Source organism: Rhea americana, unplaced genomic scaffold, assembly GCF_003343005.1.
Source record: "Rhea americana isolate MKP2758 unplaced genomic scaffold, rheAme1 scaffold_181, whole genome shotgun sequence".
NCBI classification, from domain to species: domain Eukaryota; kingdom Metazoa; phylum Chordata; class Aves; order Rheiformes; family Rheidae; genus Rhea; species Rhea americana.
The window spans coordinates 1,790,009-1,812,533 of record NW_028185939.1 but is presented as its reverse complement, the minus strand read 5'-3'; the positions used below and the strand labels follow the sequence as shown (position 1 = coordinate 1,812,533).

General features: G+C 42.8%; 2 protein-coding genes across 5 annotated transcripts in view; one reads left to right on the top strand and one right to left on the bottom strand.

Moving 5' to 3' along the window:
* Positions 1–5,020, bottom strand: part of TOM1L2 (target of myb1 like 2 membrane trafficking protein) — a 58,255-nt gene extending 53,235 nt beyond the window's left edge. For all 4 annotated transcript variants that reach the window (XM_085301985.1, XM_085301986.1, XM_085301987.1 and 1 more), the window contains exon 1: positions 4,936–5,020. In XM_085301985.1, coding sequence (XP_085158111.1) covers positions 4,936–4,987 — 52 coding nt within the window. In that variant the 5' untranslated portion in view covers positions 4,988–5,020. The remainder of the gene's footprint in view (positions 1–4,935) is intronic.
* Positions 5,021–5,670: 650 nt separating this feature from the next.
* On the top strand, positions 5,671–21,721 carry DRC3 (dynein regulatory complex subunit 3). The gene is made up of 13 exons (XM_085301983.1): positions 5,671–5,689; positions 7,083–7,256; positions 8,672–8,788; positions 10,412–10,578; positions 11,165–11,311; positions 12,474–12,593; positions 13,345–13,470; positions 14,758–14,919; positions 17,446–17,577; positions 18,864–18,934; positions 19,573–19,696; positions 21,143–21,274; positions 21,434–21,721. Exons 2-13 carry the CDS (start codon positions 7,100–7,102, stop codon positions 21,545–21,547), a joined length of 1,569 nt encoding a protein of 522 aa, XP_085158109.1. The 5' UTR covers positions 5,671–5,689; positions 7,083–7,099; the 3' UTR covers positions 21,548–21,721.
* Positions 21,722–22,525: the final 804 nt, after the last annotated feature.

Here is a 22,525-nt window from a genome sequence, read left to right as displayed (position 1 = left end):
AGAGAGAGAGAGAGAGAGTGGAAAACAAAACAGCAGCTCTGGAAACAGACTCTTTGCACCATATTTATTATCAATTTAACAGCCTTGAATGGAAACTGCAAGTGCTTTGATAAAAATCAATTGAAAAGCTGTCTGCTTTGCTGTTGCTTCAATAAAGCGCCTCTATGTCCTTTGCTGAAACCCTAAGCCTCCTTAAACAATATCCCTTATTAAATCACAGCACTGTGTCTCCTCTGAACACAGATTCCAAGGCAAGTGCCCAATCCTTCATCCTATATGCAAAACTCTCTTCATCAACAGGAACCAAGGAGGTAAACTAGTGTCTTATGATCAACACCCCCACCCCCAGTTACGCCGAACACTGAGAAGAGTCACTTAATTTCTACTAAATAGTTAAAACGTAATTTTTAGGTTCCTGTGCATTTAACTCAGGTGCTGGATCTCTCTTCCTGGAAGCCTTTGGCTCAAACAGACTTAAGACTGTGAGGAAAAAGGCTGACTTCAGCAATTCACATCACAGCCCTTACCAGAACCATTACCAAAACCAGACCCGAGTGCTTTCTGCCTGCCTGCCTGCAAGGAGCCCATTTCACACAGCGCTGCTTGAACGCAGCCCTTCACATCTGAGGGAGCTGAGGGGGGCAAGTAGAAAGACTTGGTTTGGATTCAAACAAATAAAAATTCTCCTGAAGTGTTCTGAAAGTTTCCAGAGTAAAAAAGTACTATGAATTTAACTGGTTTTACTGTTTCCTCAGGTGTAAACCATATGGCATATATCAAATAAGCAGCATGAACACAAAAGACACTAGTACTCCACATTCCCGAAATTCAATCGCTTTGAATCATCTAAGATGTTTTTGCTAACCTATGGTAAGGACATTCGTTCTAATAAACTYGAATAGAGTGGAGACACTTTAAAGATGGCTCCCTTGAACAAAGAAAGATAAAAATAGAATTTACAGTGGGATACTGAATCTCAAGGCAAATTCTTGCTACCGTCAGTTGTGGCTTTTTCCACAACACAGCTCTTCCTCCAGACACCAAGCATTTTGTCTTCACTGTTTTACTATACATCTTCCCACATTCACCCTACTCCCAGGTCAGCAGCATTATTCAAAACAGTCTTCCTCTAAGAATCTAATCTACCTGCACTCATACAAATTTAAACTGAGAAACATTAACTGAGAAAAATAAATTGAATAATTCAGTCATAAGAACTGGCCCAACTCCCAGTTCCACMAAGAATCCTAAATAGATATGGTAGTGCTAACACTGTCCCAGAAACCAAATATCCAGTTCCACCCCTCAGATTCTTTCTAACTTTCTCGGAAATCCTGGGGTTGGGGCTGGCAGTAAGGCCTTCCCTCAACTGTCTGAGCTGGCCTCAACCAGAGGAACGCAATACAAGTGAAAACTCCAGCGCCCTTTTGGGGTCCACATCCAGCAACGCAGACTGCTGCTAGGCTCATGAGAAGGCAGGCACTGATTAAAAATATGCACTTGCCAGAAACAACAGCTGCCATGTTCAGCACAAAAACTCTGCCCCATGATCTTCACAAGAAGGCCTATTAGAAAGCACTGACAACTGACAAAAGTAACATTATGAAGTGGTGAGGGGACTATGAAGAYTTTATGTAAATCTGATGGGATGCTGAAAAGCATCATTTACTCATTAGGTCTGTGAGAACCAATGGATTCTGCTACATAACCCCGAAACAACTTCTTAGCCCCTATGTAAAATGGTGCTGTTACTCTGCTTCACTGCAATCTCCAGGTATGAAGAGCAAAACATTTTAAAAATAAATTCAGGAAGCTCCTAGGCACACTGTAACAGCTGCCTGACTATTTTCCACATAAAAACTCTGCTGAAAACCACCCACTCAACTCTGAAGACAGTGTTTCCAGAGAAGAAAAGACAGTTTAGTGTCTACAGGTCAATCAGAGTATTAAAAATAAATTAAGGGAGGCTTGTAATTAGTACCAATGGTGAAGTTTTATATTTTATATAAAATATATATGGCCACTGGAAACTAAATAGAGGCTACCAAACAAGCCACTTGCCAAAAATCAGGTAGCTTTCAAACATGAGGAACCTTGCTCCCACTTAAACTGGCACTTTAAATGCAAGAGACTCTATCCATCTCCATTACAAATCCTCTGAGCTCATCCTAGCATTACTTTCCCACATTAAGCAAAAGAGTTAACATAAAAAGCCTGCCTAGCTTCAGACATTATCCAGATGAAGAGAAGGAGGAAAAGAGAAAATCCCTTGTATTATCACCCTCACCTCTCCCAAAACCTTTTCTGACATTTTTGTTCTTTCAGACCTGGCATTTATCTGAAGACTTTGTCTAGCCCTAATTAAATCTTTATGTGAACCATTGCTACTTCCTGGCAGAGAACATGCATTCTTGGTGTGCTGATGGACCTACATAATTTTCTGCACTTCTCCCTTATGGTAAGTGTTAGGCCTTGCTTGAAAACATCACAACTGTGTTCAACACAATATGTTTAAACAGAAATATAAAATTATTCAGTTCCTTTTAAAGAATGAAGAGAAACATAAGTGAAAATTATATTCCACAAATTGAATGAAAAAAAAATCTGTGGAAACACTGAGCAAACAGCACTGTCTGAGAACAAGGCATGCTTTTGTTTTACTGTTGTCTCAGAAAGGCATAACTGGCAGTGATATAAGAAGCAGCAAAATTTTTCTTCCRAAATAAAATCTGCAGCTCTCTCTTCCCCTCCAGATGAAAAACATTCTTAAAGCACAACTAAATTTTGCATTATGAGAAGTTGCATTATAAGTTGCCCCTCATAGATAGCTAACCATATCTGATGAAGGTCACTCCCTCAGGGCTTTGTGTTAAGTGTCTTTAAGTTGGCAGCTTTTGCTCAATCAAAGAGAATAAGGCAATATAAGACCTATGCAAATCTTTAAACTCCCCAGTTAGAAAGGAAGAAAACTACAAAAGTAGATTTTATTGTTAAAAAAAACAATGATTATGACTTAAAGAGGCCCCTTTAAATCACTTACTGATGCTAAAAGAATCTGACAGTAAATAGATTAGAAATTATTGCCTTCCCTAACGATGCTTATTGTAGAGCCCTYGTCCAAGCAGCAAAGCAGACAGCTGTCCTGGCAGATGTTATCAGATGGCCAAACACAACAAAACAAATTCACTTTAAAATTATGTTTAACTTTCACAGTTCTTGTTATTATCCTCAAATTTTCAGCACTTCTCTTCCTAACCAAAAGAAATAAACACCCCAGATGGCTAAAGAAAAACAGCAAGTTATACATATGCTCTGTATAGCTTGACAAAGCAAGAGTCCAGTCATCTTCAAAGCACAGTGTGAGACTTATCCAWTTAAGAGCCTTTTAGTTCTACAATGGGGTATCTCTGCATGTGTGGGTGAGGAAACTACTACAAAAAAAACTTTTGTGTTTTGAGGTCATGACCAGATACTCTGCAAATTTTTCCCACTTTAATTTCCACAGACACAAGTCTTCCATCAATGCATACATTCAAATAGAATAGCTSTAGACTATACTTCACACAGCTATAGATTATGCTACCCATAACCCCTAAATAAGGCATTAGAATTTCTGTCCCTTAAGAAACAAATCAAAGCACAGGAAAGGCACAGAAATTAAGAGCATGGAGCATCTCTCACTGGAGAGGGATACTGGTACAAGTGTGTTCAACTGAACATCACTTTGGCTTTTGGGAGCATATGCCAAGGCCCCTGTGCTGCAGGAACCAGAGCCAACTATTGTTCTTTCCCATTGAAATGTGGGAGATCTTGTATTCCTTTAGGCCCAAGAGCAGAAAGTGCAAGGGAGTAACAGCCCACCCAGCTGTGAGCAACTTATCAACCTCTGCAAAAGTAGAGCCTTGGCTTTCTCCCATGGCCTGGCTGTGACAGCCCAGACCGAAACCAGATTTGCCACAGATGAGAATGAACGTACGTGTAGGAGGGAAAGAGTAGACACAGCAACCCAGTAAGGGTTTGGTTAACTGTACAGTGACGACGTACTCAAAATAGTCTGCCTAATGTCACCATTAGAGAAACCACAATTCAAGCTCTAGGCTGAAGACTAAGCATGTGCTTATATCTCTATATCACATCACCTTCCCTACACATGCACAAGTCCTTAGAGGTTTCAACATTTTGGGGACCAAGGTGACAGAGGCTGAACAACATAACTCTGTAACAAGGTGCTCATAGGCAGGGAAAGGAGCTGGGGGAAGCACACAACTTTCCTTCACCCATCAACCATCTTGAAGTGAAGTAGCTCATTTCTCATGGCAACCAGAACCTGCCCAAAGCCCAGAATCATGGGCTGTCCCCAAAACTGATAACCCCAGAACCCTTTGCCATCCACAGAGCCCTCCACTAACCCCTAGAGATACCCTCTAAGCCCCCAGGGGCTCTCATGAAGCCCTAGAGCACCTACCTATCCTGAGGGCTTCCCATTACCTCCCACAGACCCTACCAAACCCCACATATCTGCCCTAGCTCTGGAAACTCCCCACCTCCAGAGTCCCCTATCAACACCCACAGGCCTCTCACTGCCTCCAGAGATCCCCATTAACCCCAACAGACTCCTCACTAGCTCCAGAGCCCCCTGTTGACCCCACAGATGTCCCACTCCCTCCAGAGACCCCTGTTAACGCCCCAGAGGTCCTGCTGCCCCTAGAGGCCCCCACTAATGCCGAGACCCCCCACTGCCTCCAGAGTCCCCCAAAACCCTCACAGCCCCCACTGCCGTCAGAGTCATCTGTTTACCCCACAAACCCCTCAACTGCCTCCAGAGACCCCCACTAACCCCCAGAGAGGCCCAGCGCCTCCAGAGACCCCCACTAACCCCCAGAGAGGCCCAGCGCCTCCCCCCCCGAGCCCCCATCGGCGCCCGGCCCGCCTTACCGAGGCTCTGCCCCACCGGGGTGCTGAACGGGTTCCCCAGCAGAAACTCCATCTTGGGATGACAACAAACAGCGGCCCGGCGACCCCCCCCGCCCCCACCCCGTCCTGACTGGCACCCGCGCCCACCAACCGCAGCGTGCTCTGCCAGGCCCGGCACGCCTCCTTACACCCGATTGGGCAGTGCCCGGACTCCCCGTGGTCTCACAGGTTAAAGTGCGTGTCCATCACTGTCAAGAGAAGGGCCCGCCCCTTCGGCAATCCACGCCCTCCAGTTGACGGACAGCGGAGACACTGCAATAGGCACTCACCATTGGGCAACAGTCAAACGGTTCTCCAAGACTATTGGGGAAMCGTCATGTCAATCTTAAGCGCCTCCTCCCGCCCCAGGGGCATGGCGCCAGCTCTGATTGGCTGACACGCTTTTCTCGCGCTCTGACTGGTAGACAGCCATCCYACCCACTCCCTGACCATTGGCGGCTCAGCTCATCACGTGGCTTTGCTTAGCAACGCGCCTGGGCTTCCTTAGCAGCCAGCTCGGAGGCCTGGGGCTGAGGCCCAGGTGGGAGCGGGATGCTGGGGGCGGGGGAGCCGAGCCGAGCCGAGCCGAGCCGAGCCGAGCCGAGCCGAGCCGAGCCGAGCCGAGCCGAGCCGAGGGGTCTGCGGAGCTGAGGGGCCTGGGAGGCTGAGGAGCCTGGGCCTTGAGGCCTGGAGCCCAGGACTGGGCCTAGCTGGGTCCCTCTGGGCAGCTACCGCGGTGAGCAGCCGCCTTCCCACGGGAAGCCAAAAGCCCACCTGGGGCCTGGGTTAGCGTCAGCCGGACAGGGAGGCTCAGGRCACCGTCCTGGGCCCTGCAGAGCCCGGGCGTGCTGGGGGACGTGGAGGTGCCTCCCATGCCTGGGCTCACGCTGGTGGTGAGTAGCAGCACCTTGTCTGGGTGATGCRTCTGCTGCTCTCGCCTCCGCAGTGCCTAGAGTGTTCCCGCAGATCATCAGCAGGCTGCAGACCTTGAAGACTTGGTTAGGTCTGTGGGACTAGCATTAACTAAAGAGATGACAGACAAACGCAAGGAAAAGAAAGTGAAAAGTCTGGCAGGTCAAGGATGAATATATCCAGGATGGGCTGTTTCTTGGGCTGCGTTGAACACAGCCATATGGAGTGTTGGTTTGTTAATTAAAAGCATGATGAGGATAACATTTTCTAAATTCAAGCATTTCTCATTCCTGTGCTCCTATGGAAAGAAGTCAGCCAAACTTTTTCCATGATTACAGACATCTCATGCAAGTGGGAGGTTTGAAGATTCAGATCCTTCATACCAAGTCTGTGTGCAGTTCCAGAAAGATAAGCTGTCTCATTGCCTCTAGGGAAACATTAGAGATATTTAAATGACAAAGCTGGGGCAGAGAGTTAGGAATTGTGTATTTCCTAAATCAGTTGTCAGAGTGAAGATATATGTATGCAATGTTATATATTGACTGAAATATGCTGCCTCAATCAAATAGCCCTTACTCTGGATCTGTATTCACTGTCATCTTTAGCAAATCACTGCTATTGCTTATAAGTTTTCCTTCTTCCTCAAATTTGTTCTTACTTTCATTATGAAATCGGTATTTATAATTTAGTGAACTGCTGTTACTAATTTTCATATGCCGTAGATATATGATCTCTTACTCTGTAAATCAAACCTTCCTATAATGGTAAACGTAACCTTTAAAACTAGATTTAAATGGCACACAGAGCCGTGAATGTGCCATTTCCATAAAGATGGTTTTCAGCAACAAGTGACTGCCATGTGAGGGACATTTCTGTACAAAATACTCGTTGTTGTTTATAGGGCTCAGGACCTCCTTTAGCTGTTCTATTTTTCTGGCCAAATCCTGACATTCTTTATGGAAAACTCTCAAATATGGCGTGAAGTTTGCATGTTGTAACCTGATAAGGTTGCCTACCTGTAAGGTTGTGCTTAGCATAGCATCAGTGACATTTTGGTGAAAGTCAAATACCTCTTTGGTATCAGCTGTAAGGTATTAGATTCTCTCAATACCCAACTGTGTTTTTACCTCTCTGGAATTGTTATACCATTTCAATAAATGTTGGAAATGGTGGTCGGGTAGTGGTTTTATTTATTTTTTTCTTTTCTGTCCTTTAAGGCACTTATCGTCTAAAAATGAGTCAATTATACAATATCATTGAGCCGAATGTTATCAGTGAAGAAATGGTTCAGAAAGCTGTGGAAGAGCAAAGTCAAGATGAGGCAGGGCAGCTTGCCAAAAGGGAAGGTATTAATTTTAAAGATGTCACAGAGCTACAGCTTAGTTTTAGAAGTGAGTATCAGGATATATATATTATATATTTATTTATTAGAGGGTAATAGAATTAAGCATGGAGTGGCTAACTAGTGGTTACATAATCATGATTAGCTTGGATCCGGTACGTGAATAATAAGGGACTGGGCTTACATTTTTAGCCATACTTGTATGAAGTAGTTTCAGTAGAGAGAGCTGGATGGTTTTGCTGATTGGTAACTTTAAAGCTGCTCAACTTTGTGCTATTATTGTCATTGCTATTCTTATTTAACATTTATATTGTGGTGACACCTACAGGCCACAGGCCTATTGGGCCCCTTTATATGTGGACAAATCAAATGCTGGGCAAGCTCTTGGTGACCCCACTAGCCATCAGGTGAGGGCTGTTTAGTAGCTTATGGTGATTACAGTCCAATTCAGTGGCCTCCTCTGGCCATCAATAGCATTAGCCCAGCTTGCATCTTACTATCAAAACCCTCATAAACTTGCATTCAAAAAATGGAAAAGAAGAATATTTCATAGAATCATAGAATCATAGAATCATATTTGGCTTACTATTTGAGTATTCTGGGTGTATATAATTTCATGGACAAAATCTACTTTTGGTTATTCATTGTGTGCTCCAGTAAAATGCATGTATCCTCTGAGTTTCTTAGCATACACTTTCTGCTGCCTGATTCTGCATACATTTGTGTGCAAATGTGGAACATGGCATTGCGTGAGTATTCCTCGCTTTATACTGCACTCACTAAACACTAACACCTAACAAAATCTTCAGGGAATTCAATGGCATAAAGAAAATTGAGGGGAGAATGTTTTGTACTTTGTGTTACCTTTGTTTTAGTGTTTTCCTCTAATGCCTAACATCCTGCCCTTGTGATTGAGTTTCTGGAGAAAGCTAAATGCAGTGATATTGATCAGCTCTAAACTGCAGCCTTCACAGAAACAGTAGTCCCTGACCTGCTCTCCTGTGATGAGAATCTCAGAAGCAGGAGAGTAACTTACAAAAGCAGTAACTGGCTACCAGGAGCCTGCAAATGCAAAGGAAAGCAGAGTCTCGTTCGAAACCTCGCTCTTGGAGCTGGAAAGCAAGATGAATGTCAAGGCCTCCCGGTAGTGGATTCATAAAGCCACTCTTGACTGCAGTGCTGTAGTCAGCATCACCTCAGTGACTCATTGACATCACTGATTAGCGGTGTGTGCTGGTGCAGGACACTGAGGTTAACCTGGCTGTTTTGCTGAAATCCTTATCCAGCCAGTGGACCTCTCAACTCTCTCAAGGGCAGTCATCACACGCTATTGTAGTCTGTTGAAAATCATTTTGGAGGCAAGACTGACATATTTTGCTAGCTTAAGAAAGTATGTGTGCTAAACTGAAACTTGCCTCACATAAAAAGCAATCTTGTGTTGTTTTGTTTTTCCTCTGACTTTAGATATCCTGCAGATCGATAATCTGTGGCAGTTTGAGAATCTGACTAAACTGCAGCTGGACAACAACATCATTGAGAAGATAGAAGCTCTAGAGAGTCTGGTTCACCTTCTATGGCTTGGTAAAATATAGGCATATGAGGTTGGGTGCCTTTACAGGTGCAAAGTAATCTACAATAAAACCAGGATTCTCAAGTAATCTTGAATTCTCAAAGTAATTCTCAAAGTAATCTGCAATAAAACCAAGATTATTTCTTCTCAAACATGACTGATGGGAGCTTTCCCAGGGATAGCTGTCAGCTGTCTATGTGTTTCCTCATTTGACTGTTGAATGTCAAAAGACATGAATATTAGAACTGCAAAACGATCCTTCAAATGTTTAAAAAATAGTTTTAATATATTCAATGTGGCAGGAACAGCCAGCTTGAATTCATAGTTGTTTCCACGGTTTGTACTCATATTCAGAGRTAACTTTCAGAAATATTTACAAAATTACCTCTGTGATTTAGCAGCCTATATTCTATTTTCAGAKGTAATGCAGGCACTTCAGAGCCTAGAACCCACAGAAAGACAATGATGCCTTTACCCTGCACGCTTAAGAGCTTCTCTTTGTTGTCGTTCCAAGAAGTGACCACTTTGTAGTCTTATGCGACTTCTTTCAACTAATAAATTGGGGTACTATATACTCAGTGTCATACAGTGGTGCAGGCTTTGATACTGAGCAGGTCTGTGGCCTGACCRTAACAGATTCACAGCTTAAGCATTCTCTGTGAACTGCAGCCACGTTACTGGGTTGCAGTGTAAAGATTATCTTAAGTCACCATTGCAAATATCATGTAAGGCTTTGGTTCTTAAGCACATTTTGAAGTCTTTGCCCCTAGTTGTCTACACCATCTCGCTGCACAGATGACAAACACATTTTTGAATYGACAGCTCATAACTGCAGTGGGAGCAGAGTCTTTTGAAACACAGTCATGAGTTTCAGCTTGCCTAGAGGTTGTAGTGGTTCAGCATCAGCTGCATGCATGTCTGAGCCGTCTGTGCACAGGGATTATGCAGACAGGTTGTAACCTCATTAGCCATCTTTGGTCTCCCAAATCACTTAGTATTGGCCTGAGGGCAAATACTGCCCTCAGTCATGATGAATGGAGGTGTTAAGATAGATGTTCTGGCATAGTAAGATGAGAGAATATTAACAAGTGAAATAGCTACTGTGAGTATATGCCTTTGTGTATCTCCACTGACAACAGGACAGTTGTGAGCTTGGAAATGGCATATGCTGGTTTTATGGGAATTGTTATATTGGGCTGTATTGGGGGACATTGGTGTGGCAGGCAAGAGTCTGCAAGACACAAGGCAAACAGGGTCAAATTTATTACATAAATACCCTCTTTAGGGGCATTTCCCCACCCCTTTTCTTGTATTTGGGGTTTTCCCGTAAGGTAGAAATCACTTTCAGGCTGTGTATGTAGTCTTTGCATAGACTGACTTCAATATTTCCTCTAAGTTAAAAGTTGCATGGACAGTCTATGCAGGAGATTCCCTCATTGCTTCCTGACCCAAAGAATGATGATTTCATGCTGGGCATTTTCTGCAGGATACTGAACACTCCTGAGGAAAGTGCTCCATATAAATTCTAAAATTAAGAGCCAGGCTAAATGCAGGGTCTGAGTCAGAGTGTTCTGTTACACATAATTTAACTTTTACTTTTTTACTTAACTTTTGATTTCTAAACTCTTACACAGATTTGTCCTTCAACAATATTGAAGTAATTGAGGGCTTGGATACCCTTGTTAAACTGCAGGACCTGAGCCTCTACAATAACAGAATATCTAAAATTGAACACATGGACACATTACAAGACCTACAGATTTTTTCAATAGGAAAGAATAACCTGGCCACTTTAGAAGATGTGAGTGCCTCTGTCTTTCCAAGTGTCCCATATCAAATATACTTAAAATGATGTTTGCCACTACATCCGAGCCTCTCCTTAGAGGAGAAAAATCTGCTTAGGATTTCACTTTCTCTGTAGTCCAAGTCATGGTTTTGGTAAGCTATCCAGGTATGAAGTGCTTACTTCATCTATTTCTCTTTTTGATTATTTACTCGTGGGGGACCTGGCCTTCTTACTGTTGCCATRTGTGGCAAAATTCCTATCAATTTCCATGAGAGCTAGAGAAGGAATAAGTAGCTATCTGAAAAGGAGGGGGTGAAGACTAGGTTTTATTTGGGGTTCTCTGAGATCAACTTACTAGTCTATGATCCCTGATTTTTCCACTACCCAGCTAAAGGCCTTCTCTCCAGACCCATCATTTGTATATCCACAATGTGAATTATAAGCACTTCCTTTTCCAAATAAAATGATTCAGTAGTGTTACCTATGCTTGGTAATTGAGCAGGACATGTATTGCAGCATAGCTCTGATAAGTGCAACAAATTTCAAAGCTGTATGTTTCCATGACACTCCAAAGTACAGCACCTCTTTTCCCTTGGCACAGGTGATCTATCTCAGGAGGTTCAAAAACTTACGCACGCTGAATCTTACAGGGAACCCTCTCTGTGAAAATGAGCAGTATGCACCATTTACTGTTGCTCACCTTCCAGAGCTGGTATACTTGGACTTCAAGCTCGTGAATGACACCATGGTAAGTAATTCTGCTTTCTCTTCCTGTGAAACTGAGTACCAGCATCATATAGAGTATTGGCTTTGTTGGTATGCCAGCAATATCCTAGCATTCAGGTCTGGTTCCCTGAAGAAATTAGGCTTATAGAATCATGCAGTATTTATTCTGTGCCTGCTTAACAGCCCTGAACCTGTGGGCCAATTTTTATCAAATCTCACAGACGCAGAGGTGTCAAAGGTACTGCGTTCTCACAGGCTTTGTGAAAATCAGTGCCTGAGTGTGGGAGAGAGGCCTTGATAATGTTGCCATAGAGAGGCTGCAGTCCAAGTGCAAGACTTCTTAGAGGTCACAGAATCTTGGAGGAATCAGTCTTGAGACACAAATCCAGAGGAAAACAGRCTTGGTGTTCCTGCTTGTTTCAGTAGCTGACCAGGCCAGCAGATGCCATCCACATGGGCTCCCCATTCCTGATTCTTGAATGGGAATCAGGAATGGTAGCCAATCAGCAGTGGTAGCCCATATTACTGCTTTTTGGTCCCAAGGCTCAAAGGAACACAGAAAAAAAGATTTAATAACCAAAGAACCTGATTAATTGAAATTTACTTAGCACAAGAAAGGAGATGTGTTTGGAATATACATTACTCTTAACAGAAGTCATTGAGACCAGTCTCTGTTTATGCAGACAATATGTCATAGAGTTGCATACTTAAATTTGTCAAACATCAGTTTAAAACTAATTAGGTTCTTGCCCCTGCTGCTACCTTGCCATCCGCTCCTCAAAAGATCCATCTCCTCCCTAGTAAATATATTAAACCCACTTGCTGATCAAATCAGAGCTCAAATTCTAAAAGTCAAAACAGAGCTTGCTAATAAAATAAAATAAAATAAAATAAATAAATAAAATAAAAAAATAAATAAAGACGGGGAAATTGAAAGATAAGTTTCCTGGGTCCAAATCAGCTCAGAAGCGTTGAATACAGAGGCAAAGTAGTATGCCAACAAAAAGTGGGATGAGGAATAGGTTAGAAACTTCATAGGTAGTTTAATAGAAAGCACAGAAAGAAGTGGACATGTGGATGTCATTCAGATGCATGTTCCAGGAAAGACTGAATGTTGGTGCCCAGATTTATTCAACAATGCTGGATAACCTAATCAAAATAWTTTCTTTCTTTATATTGTTCAGCGAGAAGCTGCACTTTTAAAGTATCAGTATTCTACTGAACCACTGAAGCAGGTGGAAGCCCAGGCTCTGGCTCAGCAGGAGGAAAAGCAGGCAGAGCTGAATGAACTGGAGTACCACAAGGTATGTTCTCCTTGGCTGGTTGTCCCAGGGTAAAGAAGTGCAACAGATACTGACTTTTACTTGCCTGAAGATTTAATGAGAGGTTAACATTGATTGTGCTAAATCTAAGGCTAGGATTAATCTCTATGATCTCTGAATCACATCTTTTGAATAAAAACAGGAAGTGCTGTAGAATATACATGACACAGGAAGACGTAATTCTTTTGGCTGAAGTACCCATATAGACCCAGAGAAGCTAAATAGTAAATAGTATTTGAAGTTCTTATCAGCTTGACATTAGATTAAGAAAATTACAGATCTGAGGCTCTGTGTCCCAGGCCTCCAGAAGATCAGAGTGGCTGAAGAGCAGGAGAAGTTTAAGTGACAGAAAAGAGACCTGCAGCTCTTCCCTCTGACCCTCTCCAAAGTCCAATGACTCCTTATCTAAAAGGCTTAATAGTGTTGCCATATGTGGTTGTATGTGATAATGTTTTGTATTAGATTAAACAGTATTATCTATCCTTAGGCTAGACAGTTAGAGCAGCAAAACCACATGTGAACTAAGATGTTTTCCACTGAATGTGTAGAGTGCTTTCATGACCTGGGATAAGTATTTTGTTGGTATAACTGTGACTAAATGGAAGAGCTTTACTTGCACAGTGCACCAGTGTATCTATGTGGGTAAAGTGCTTCTAGTATAGACACATCCTAATGATTGGCAGCAGGTTAGCACACTTTATTTTGCTTATATGATTTTGGATTCTCATCAAAGACAGCCTTTGTGGAGTACCTGAATGGATCATTCCTGTTTGAGAGCATGTATGAGGAGGATGCAGAAGCTGCTAAACTGGCTTACCTCCCTGGAGTGGATGATCTGCTGCAGACATATCCTTCCTGGGTTTAGAAGACCTAGAGCTAAAATGTAATGACTCGAGTTAAGAAGGAGGTGCATCAACAGGGGCTCTTCATCCATTGCTTTTGTCCAGGACTGAAAGCTACTTTGATGTAAGATCTGAGAATTTCTGTGTTCAGTTTTGGAGTGGTTCCAAAAAACACTGCAAGACCGTGAGACCACTGGCAGTTTTAAGGCCTGATATCTCATGAAATACGAGGGCTACAAACAAATGGTTTATACCATTGGCAGGCTGGCCAGCCCAGCTTGAAACATCCCATTTGTATAACTACTCACATCTATCATCAACAAATCATGAGATACTAGCATTTTAAATTCTCACCATTGTAATTACTGTATTCTTTCTTTCTTCGCTTGTGGCAGACATAATTTTAGTAGCCTTCTTTTCTGACCTTTCAGGAGAAAAGGCTTTGTACTTTCTTTAAGTCTGGAATCCACTTAAACTTTAAAATGAGCTATAAGATAAATCTCTGTCAGTTAGATTGTAAGAGCGCAGTTGCTAAAATCATGCCGAAATTGAAGTGGTAGGAGATAGGAACAGACTAATCAGAACGATACGAGTCACATATCTCACAACCTGCCAGAGGTGGCAACATGAAGTTTTCAGGCCACCGCTTTTTTTCTGATCATTGCTCCTGCACAAGGGATCAGAAAGCAGACACTTCTGTTTTTTCTTTTCTCATTCAGATTAATAGAGTATTGTCAAGGCCAGTAACTTGACCTTCCTTAAAATTGCATTACACTGTTGGGGAAAAATGCATCACAGCTTAACTACAATAGGCTTTAGAAACAATTCTATTGCCAAGATAATAGCAGAAGAAAAATGGATGTTATTTTTGTGATGTTACCAAGCCAGTAGTTTGTTCTGTGCCCTGGCTGTAGGCTCCAGAGCTGTATCTATTAACCACACAGACACTGTATTCACACTTGTGAAGACAGATAGGGTTGTATGCTTCATTCTGCTGCTGTGTCCGAAAAGAGTTGGAGAAGTATACACATTTCCATTTTTCTCAAGGCCTTTTTCCCCTCAAGTTGCCATAGCTTTCTCCTAACCTTAAGACAGACAAGTCCTATGCATAAAATGCGAATGGGTGACCCAATCCTGCCAGACAGAAGAGTGTTTGGCACCTGCTCTAGGCAAGAACTGCAGAGTTTACATAACAGTAGCTTGTAACTCTTRTTGCTCCAATTTGCAGAGCTAGAAGGAACATAGCATGTTGCTCCACTGGACAAACAAAATACCTTGACTCTGGTGTCACATACAGGAAAGAGTTTGTCTCAGTCTGTGAAAACCTGTTTAATTATGGTCTGCAACAGTATGAAAAACGAGAAGCTGAAGTCTCAGATTTCTACGAGAGCCTTCATGAAGCATTAACAGCTGACCAAGAACAAGGCAGAAAAATAATCCTAGAGTTTGAAAATCGGAACAGAAGGGTAATTTTATTAAACTTTTTTACTTTTTGTTAAACAGTTAAACATTTTGATGTGATCTCTCTACATTATATGCTCGATTTTAATTTTGCTGACCACTGGTGCAACTTCATTAAAATTAGGATAATGATTCTGGATTTATACTGCTGTAATAGGAGTTGGTACTTGGTTCTTGATCTCAGTTCACATGTTTCTTACAGTATAAACCTATTCTAAGCAATTATGTTATATTAGCTAATATAATTTCATTAACCAACATAATGCTAAAAGTGCTTTAGTAGTTCACATAGGAAAGGAATTGGGGRTTTAAAAGTATATCAGCAGATAGAGTCTTCAACCCTTTAGTTGAACCACAACTAGCTAACACTGATAGCATTTATCTATATGGCTAATTTGGCGTAGGACAGAATTAACATGTCATAGCATTATCACAATGTCCACGAAGGTAGCAGTTCTTCAAAGTTTACCAAAAAAAAAAAAAAAAAAGCAGTCAAACGTCTTTGCATTGACATTTTCTGCCCTCTTGAAAGCTTACTGGTCTTTAAGAAAACGAAAATGCTTGCCTTCCTTTTACTTTAGAAATTTTTAATGAAACTGATTTAAGAGAGAAAAAAAATCTATTCTTTGGTTTTAATGCCACTCCCTTTCTTTTTGTCTGAGGCATCCAACAGGTCTTCCTTCACTGAAAAAGGGGGAAGAAAAGCGAGGAAATTGCAAAGTGTTCATTTTGTTTGCAAGTTGTTTTCCTTCAATTCTTTTATCAACAGCAACAGCTCAAAGAATTTTTACAGAAAAAAATAGGTACACTTATTGTAATGTATTTCTAGCCATTTTTAAGCAGAGACTATCATTTTTCATTCTGCTGTGACTCAACTACAGTCATCCATTGTGGCTGTTAAAGGCATAGCTTCTAGCTGGATCCCTTTCTAACCATGTATAATAGATGGATCATTATTTTGTTTCCACAGAAAAATAAGGGAGGCTAAAGCCTGGTAAAACTGTCAGCTGAACAGAACAAGTCCCTGACAACTGACAGCGGGCAGAGTCACGAGCACTCACTCTCTTTGAAAACCAGGTCACTTTTATTTAGGTGCCTTGTCACAAACTGGCAGCCTGCTGAGTCATTCCGTTCCCAGGTCCTTGAACCTTGCTGACTCATGCTGGCAAACTAACTGTATTAACTCTAATTGGGACATGAGTTTCCAGCCTTACTAGAAGGCAAAGTATAAGGATTGATATGCATATTCTGTTATCTTGCACTTGAATTCCCAATATATCCACAGCAAAAACATGGCAGAGGTCAGATGTTAGCAGTTTGTCTTTGATGGCTTACAGGCCCAGCTGTGGATTGAGTTGCTAGAATAGGACATGCTGGTCAGTGTGACAGTTTTCACATAAATATGGAGGGGTTAGTGTCAAAACTGAAGACTGTCTTTTAACAGCGTTTCCTGATTGGCCATTTAAAATTGATAGAGGAGTTCAGAAAGTGCAGAGGTCCCAACAGACTGAAATTTGTAAACTGTTCTTGTGTTTGTCTATCTGTAAGCCTTTCATGCAAGCTTGGTTAACCTTAGAGAGCAGAGCTATTTTACAAGTTAAGGAGCAAAGAAGCCTTACAGCCCTTGAACTTTGAAGTTTTTTGCTCTCAGAGGTGTGGCTTGAATTGCTTGGGAGTTTTTAAAGGCCCCCAACTTGTTTAAATTAGAAAGGAAAATACTTTGCTCTCCACCACCCTTTTAAACTGTGCAAAGTTTGATCTAGTCTGTTTTCAGATGCAAGTCTCGGAAATGATTCTAGTCAGAATTTGCTCTTTTAGACCATTCCATGGTCATTCCATGCCTCTAAGGAAGAGTGGCTTAGACATCTTAAAGTATATATATTTTTTCCTCCTATTAACATTTGATTATTAACTTATTTTAAACATACTTGAAAATAATACATTGCTTAGCATAGGGGGATTTTTTGATCCAAGATATAATAAATCTTGTCTGATGCAAAACTGACGTCAATATTTAATTCTGAAGGGCAACAAATCCTTGCTGTAACAGGAAGTCAGGATGTGATAGGTATTCCATACGCAGAATACTAAATCCTGACCCTATGGAAGTCAATCAAGATTCTCCTTCACTTCAAGGGGATCAGGATTTAGGCCTGCATTTCTTTCAGAGAAAGTAATTGTTAATCTCTTTCTCATGGCCAGCAATGTCAAGAATCTGTTTTTTTTTTTCCTCTTGACATATGTCAAAAGGGGAGCCAAAGTTGGAAGCATGGGGGGGAAAGTCATTTGCTGACTGGAGGATGAGGAAGAGTTTTCACTGATTTCACTGCATTGCTACTGGATTGTTAGCATTGTAGCATACCTCAGCACAGTTGACTACCCAGTATGTAAATCTGGAGACTTACTGAATCATCACATTTCATTTCAGCTAATCAGCAGCAGGAACTTTTCTCACATATGTAACAAGTTAATTAAATTGCAATGGAGTGCTGAACACAAACTGTAAGTAATTTATGTATCTCTGTGTTTAGACRCTGGATGAGATTCAGAATGTCAGTAGTTACGATATCGCTGAGTCTAAGCTAGCTGAGTACAATGAGGACATACTTCAGCTGTCAGAAACACTCATGACCTTGGAAATGCAGACAACCAGCCAGCTGGAGGTAAGGTTCAAACACGTACCTGTTAAGCCTCCCATCCAGAACACAGTGAGATTCAGTTTTCTGTTGCTGCACCCCTCTGTTTAGTAGCCCATGGTACTAGGAGGGTATATAATTATACCAGGCAGGCCSATGTTTCGTTCTACATTATTTTTTCCCTGCTCTGGGTCAATCTGTGTGAGAATCAGGCCCTGCATGTTGATACATTGCAACAGATTTCTGTTTCTCAGAGCTGAGTGCAGTATTTCCTTCACATCTGTCCTAGTTGATTTCCTAGGCTTCCGAGAAAAGGACTTGAGGTCATTCAGTCATTTTATAGGTCTGTGTACAGAAATTGCTGCATAGTGTAGGATATTCATTTGGGATTCTAGAGGTGTAATTCTTTGAAGCTGATCTTTGCTATGAATTGCTAAGATTACACATGTTTCTGCTCAGCTTATTGTATTTGCTTGCATAATGGCTGCTTTTTCTCTCCTCAGACTTTCCCTCAAAAACTAGGGCAGGGCTGCTAACGAGCATCTTTCTTTAGGAAAAAAAAAAGAGTAATCTGTTAAGAGCCTTGGCTCCTGCTTGCTAGTTTTATGCAAGCAAATGCAGCAGTTCACTTTTATGAATGTGCGTGACAGAGAGCAAGAGCTCAAAATGGATTCCTCACTACATCAGAATTGTGCCTTTTAATGTTATTGAACTGGTCCTAATGTATTTGCAATCACTAATGGAAATCTCAGAAGAGTTTCCTTCTGCAAGCCCTTCTGCATGTACAAGGTTCGGGTGGCTATATTTGAACTCTTATATTGAGATGCTAAGTGCAAAACCTAAAAGATTCTCTGTCAGCCATTTTTGAGAGAGGTAATAGGTAGCAGCAGGTTTAGTATCTAAGGACTAAAACAAAAGCTGCAATAACCCTGGGCATTTGTTATGCTTCTGAGAAGAGGCTCTTTGTATTTGCAAAGAGACTGCAGCATAGCAGTTTGCAGAAATACAGCTTCTCTGTGCATTTTATTTGTGAGGGTAAAAAGAGATCAGCTGGCTTCCTCCAGAGGCCAAGTAAAATTATCATTCAATCAACTTCCTTGCAATAAACCAATTCTGATTTTCTGTCCTTCACATAGCAATGCAGAAAAGAAACTCTTCTAGTACTTTCAAAACAGCTTATATACTTGAGAAAGTTCACACTCTGTGCTAATAACAGTGAATCCAAGTTCCAATGGATTTTAGATTATTCCAAGTCTCTCTTCCACGTTTATGCAAGTGGTCGTTACAACATTTCCTTTTTTCCCTCTGTTAAGGAACTAATAAAGGATTTTGAAAGAAACATTGCTGCCCTAGTATCAACATTCATTGAAAATGTTCAAGGGATATATCCTTTTGAAAGTATGTTGGCCTGAATGGCTGAGCGAGGCACTTATACAGCACTTCTAAATCCAGAACTGAGCCATCAGAATAGAACTTTTTTTTTTTTTTTTTTTTTTTAAGTTAACAGAAGAGACCTTTTTCCAGTTTCTTTAAGGGGCCTTCATTTTTCTCTTGCTGATGTGTTCAGGAACAAAGTGAGATGGAGAATAATAAAGTGCTTCTGTGACAGGTAATGTTATTTTACCTATATAATACATATCTGATGGCCTGGTGCAAATAATTGGCCTAATCAGAACTTATATAGCATATATCCTGGAAGGCCTCCCTCAGTTTCCTTTGTACACCTAGACCCACTCAGTTCTGCAGTAACACATGGCAGTGAGGATGAGACCTGATGCTCATGAGCTGAGATTAAGAGCAGAAAGAGTAAATCTTGGCATCAAATGGCATCTAGCAGCAGCCAGATTGTTGCTTCTGGAGGCCTGCAGTGAGGACACAAGGCAATAGAGTGCTTTTCTGCACACCTGCATTAGGGTTAGCAGTCCTCTCTTATGCAGTACCTTGCCCTTTCTGAGCCTCAGTGTTTAATTACAGGAGGCCAAGTTTCATCTCAAAGTGAACCTTTTCCTTAATAATCTGTACGATGGCCCARTGCCGAGACCTGGAAAATCATCATCATGAGAAACTTCTAGAGATCTCAGTCAACACGCTGGAGAAATCCATCAAGAACGAGCTCGATAAGGATTTACCAGATGACGTTCGAATGGTAAGGGCACCAAAAAAATCAGCTCTGCAAGAAAAGGAGGCCTCTTCTCAGAAAGGATGGGATTTCAAGGTGTCTTAGTACACCTTGAGTATGTCTAAACCAGAGTTTAACTTCCTTCCAGAAGGCCCTAGCTGCCTGGCTGAACTACAGCGCTGCTGGGCATCTTTGCTGACTAGGACAGAGCATGACTGCACTGCAGGTTTCCCTGGGCTCTGCAAGACCTGGTGGCAGCAGCCCAGGAGAGGTGCTGAGCAAGTCTCTCTCTTGCCTCCAGCACAACTCACTTCTCTGGCTCATTTCCAGACAGCCCCAACCCAGCAGGCATTTAGGTATTTCTGTGCTGCACTCAGAGCTCGTTTTGTAAGGCCCTGCCCACCCCTGGAGAATCCAAACACTGCTCTGACTCCCTTGCCCCAGGATTCTGTTTGCCTCAGTGATTTCAGGACCCTTCCCCAGAGCTCTCCCAACCCATTAGCTGTCCTGGAGACAGGACATGGTATTTGAAATGGGGCCTTCCACCAGGACCTCAGTCTTGCTGCAATATTAAAGATCCCAGGAGCTCTTCAGAAAGCACAAAGATCACTACAGTGCTCCAGTCAGCAACATTGCTGACCTTTTTTCCTCCATTATTCTTTCACTTAGTGGCTAATTGACTTAAGTTTTGCATTCACTGTGTTTTTGCACTGTCCAGATTATTCCAGCTCCCCCATTACTCTGGGTAATCACAAGCTGACAGACACAAAACAGACCCCTCAACCCCCTGGGGGAGCTCCCTGCTTTATGGCCTGTGCAGATGGCTGTGGTTACGCACTGCTGCTGTGCACCCATTTTGCCTCACTGCCATCCATTTCCATGGAGAAGCAATCTTCATTTGTTAACAGCTGCACTTGGCTGCAGGAGGAGAGTCATTATGGTTTAGTGAAGCCACCCTCTATTGAAAACCACAGGGGAAGTCGCTGCTTCTATTAGAAGCTGGGGCTCTCCAAAATGAAGATTTACAGCGAGTGCCACCAGTTCAAGAGACCCTTCCAAGTGTGATTTTCCACTTTCCACACCTGCTGGGCTATGCATGCTAGAGCATATGCAGCCTTGCTTCAACAACAGCTGCCTGCAGGGGCCTGCCATGTGCTGCGAGGCAGCAGAGCACTCTGGAGCAGGCATTTGCTCCCTACTGTAGTTTGTTGGGCAGGTGAGGGCAAGGGTGCCGCCTCAGTTTCCCCATTTGTACAAGGGATAATACTGCTTTACAGCTGTAGTGAGGCTTGAGCTCATACTGGAAATGGYAAAGCACTGGGCTCATCCTAATGACTAGGGCTCTGTCAGGACAACACAGAGGTCTTATTTTCTTTCCCCAAGCAGAGCAATTACTGCACTGCTAATTCTGAGCTCTGCTGCTTTGCTGCACACCTGGCCCCTGTCCTCTGATCTGGTCATATTACCTCCTAGCTTTTTGTGGACAAAAACACCATTGTCGATGCAGTCAACGCATCCCACAACATTCACCTGGTAAAGATTGACAGCCGAGAGGGTGACATCCTCAGCAATGCACATCAGTGGCAGGCCTCTGTGACGGAGAAGGTAAGGGACCCTCCTGCTCTTGTGGGAACGGGCACAGACAAATACAAGCAGCAAAGACGCTGCTAGGAAAGAACACCCTCCCCTTTGCTGGGGCCCTGCGTGATACAGCCAGTGACCCTAAGAAGCACATAGCTCAGGGCTGGGTTTGAATCTGTTCAGGCTCTCCAAAATGAGATTGACAGAAACCGCAACCGCGTCAAAGAGATCATTCAGTACATTGACTATCTCCAAGAGGAGCTGGAGAACATGGAGACCCTGGAGCTGCCAGAGTAGGTATGCCAAGGGCTGGGCAGGTACCTTCCTGGAGTGCACTCAGGACAGCCCACACCAGCAGAATACCCACAGGGGCAGTTACCTCTCTGTACCTGAACTGTCTGGGACATTTCAGGCCAAAGGTGTGCTCCTTCATCCATCTCAGCAGAAACTGAATAAAAGATGCTTATTGACTCTGGAAAAGCATCTGAAACCTTGTCTCTTCCATCACAGTGGCATGAAGCCCATTTATACAGAGCTCAGACCTGGTCACAGGGGGTTATGAATTGGCTGTGAGCTGATTGAACCAAATCATTGCAGCACATCATGCCTGAAAGGTTTAGTACCTGCAAGCATAGCGACAGGAACCTGCGAGCCAGAGGCACAGGCAGCAGCCTGGGAGAAGAGTGCTCTCCATCAAACCACCCCCAAAATAACGGCATGTTTCCAGCTCAGCAAGCAGAAGCTGGCTGAGGCTCTTGCACCTGGGAGCCTTGTTTTCTCACTGCCTCTTGCAAAGGCAGCTTTCTGCAGCATGAACAGAGCAGCCCCCAGCTAGCAGGAAGGGAAATCAATGGTTCCACAGGAGCTCACACGCTGCTGCTCACAGCAGCCAAGCAAGGAGTCATTAATTCCCCTCCTTGCTTGGTGACAGCAGCTGCTACACTCTCTTGTGGGCAGCTTCTGAGGAATGATGCTGGTCAGTGCAGTACTGCTAGAGGCAAGCAGCAACAAAAAAAGTAGAAAGGTTAAATGAAAGCATGGCTGCGTATGCGCTCTGGTGAGACAGGTGTCTCTGAAAGCACTGTGATGTTGCCTGAATGTATACCGGCTTAGGTTTTTGAGGATGGCTGCAGCCTAGGTTCCTCCTCTCTTGCCCCAGTGCTGCAGTCAGCTCCTTGCTACTCCTTGGCTGCAAGGACAGGGCACCTGTCATGGACAAGGGGCTCAAACAGAAATGCAGAGGAAGCAAATCTGTTTGCTACTTAGTGTCTGCTC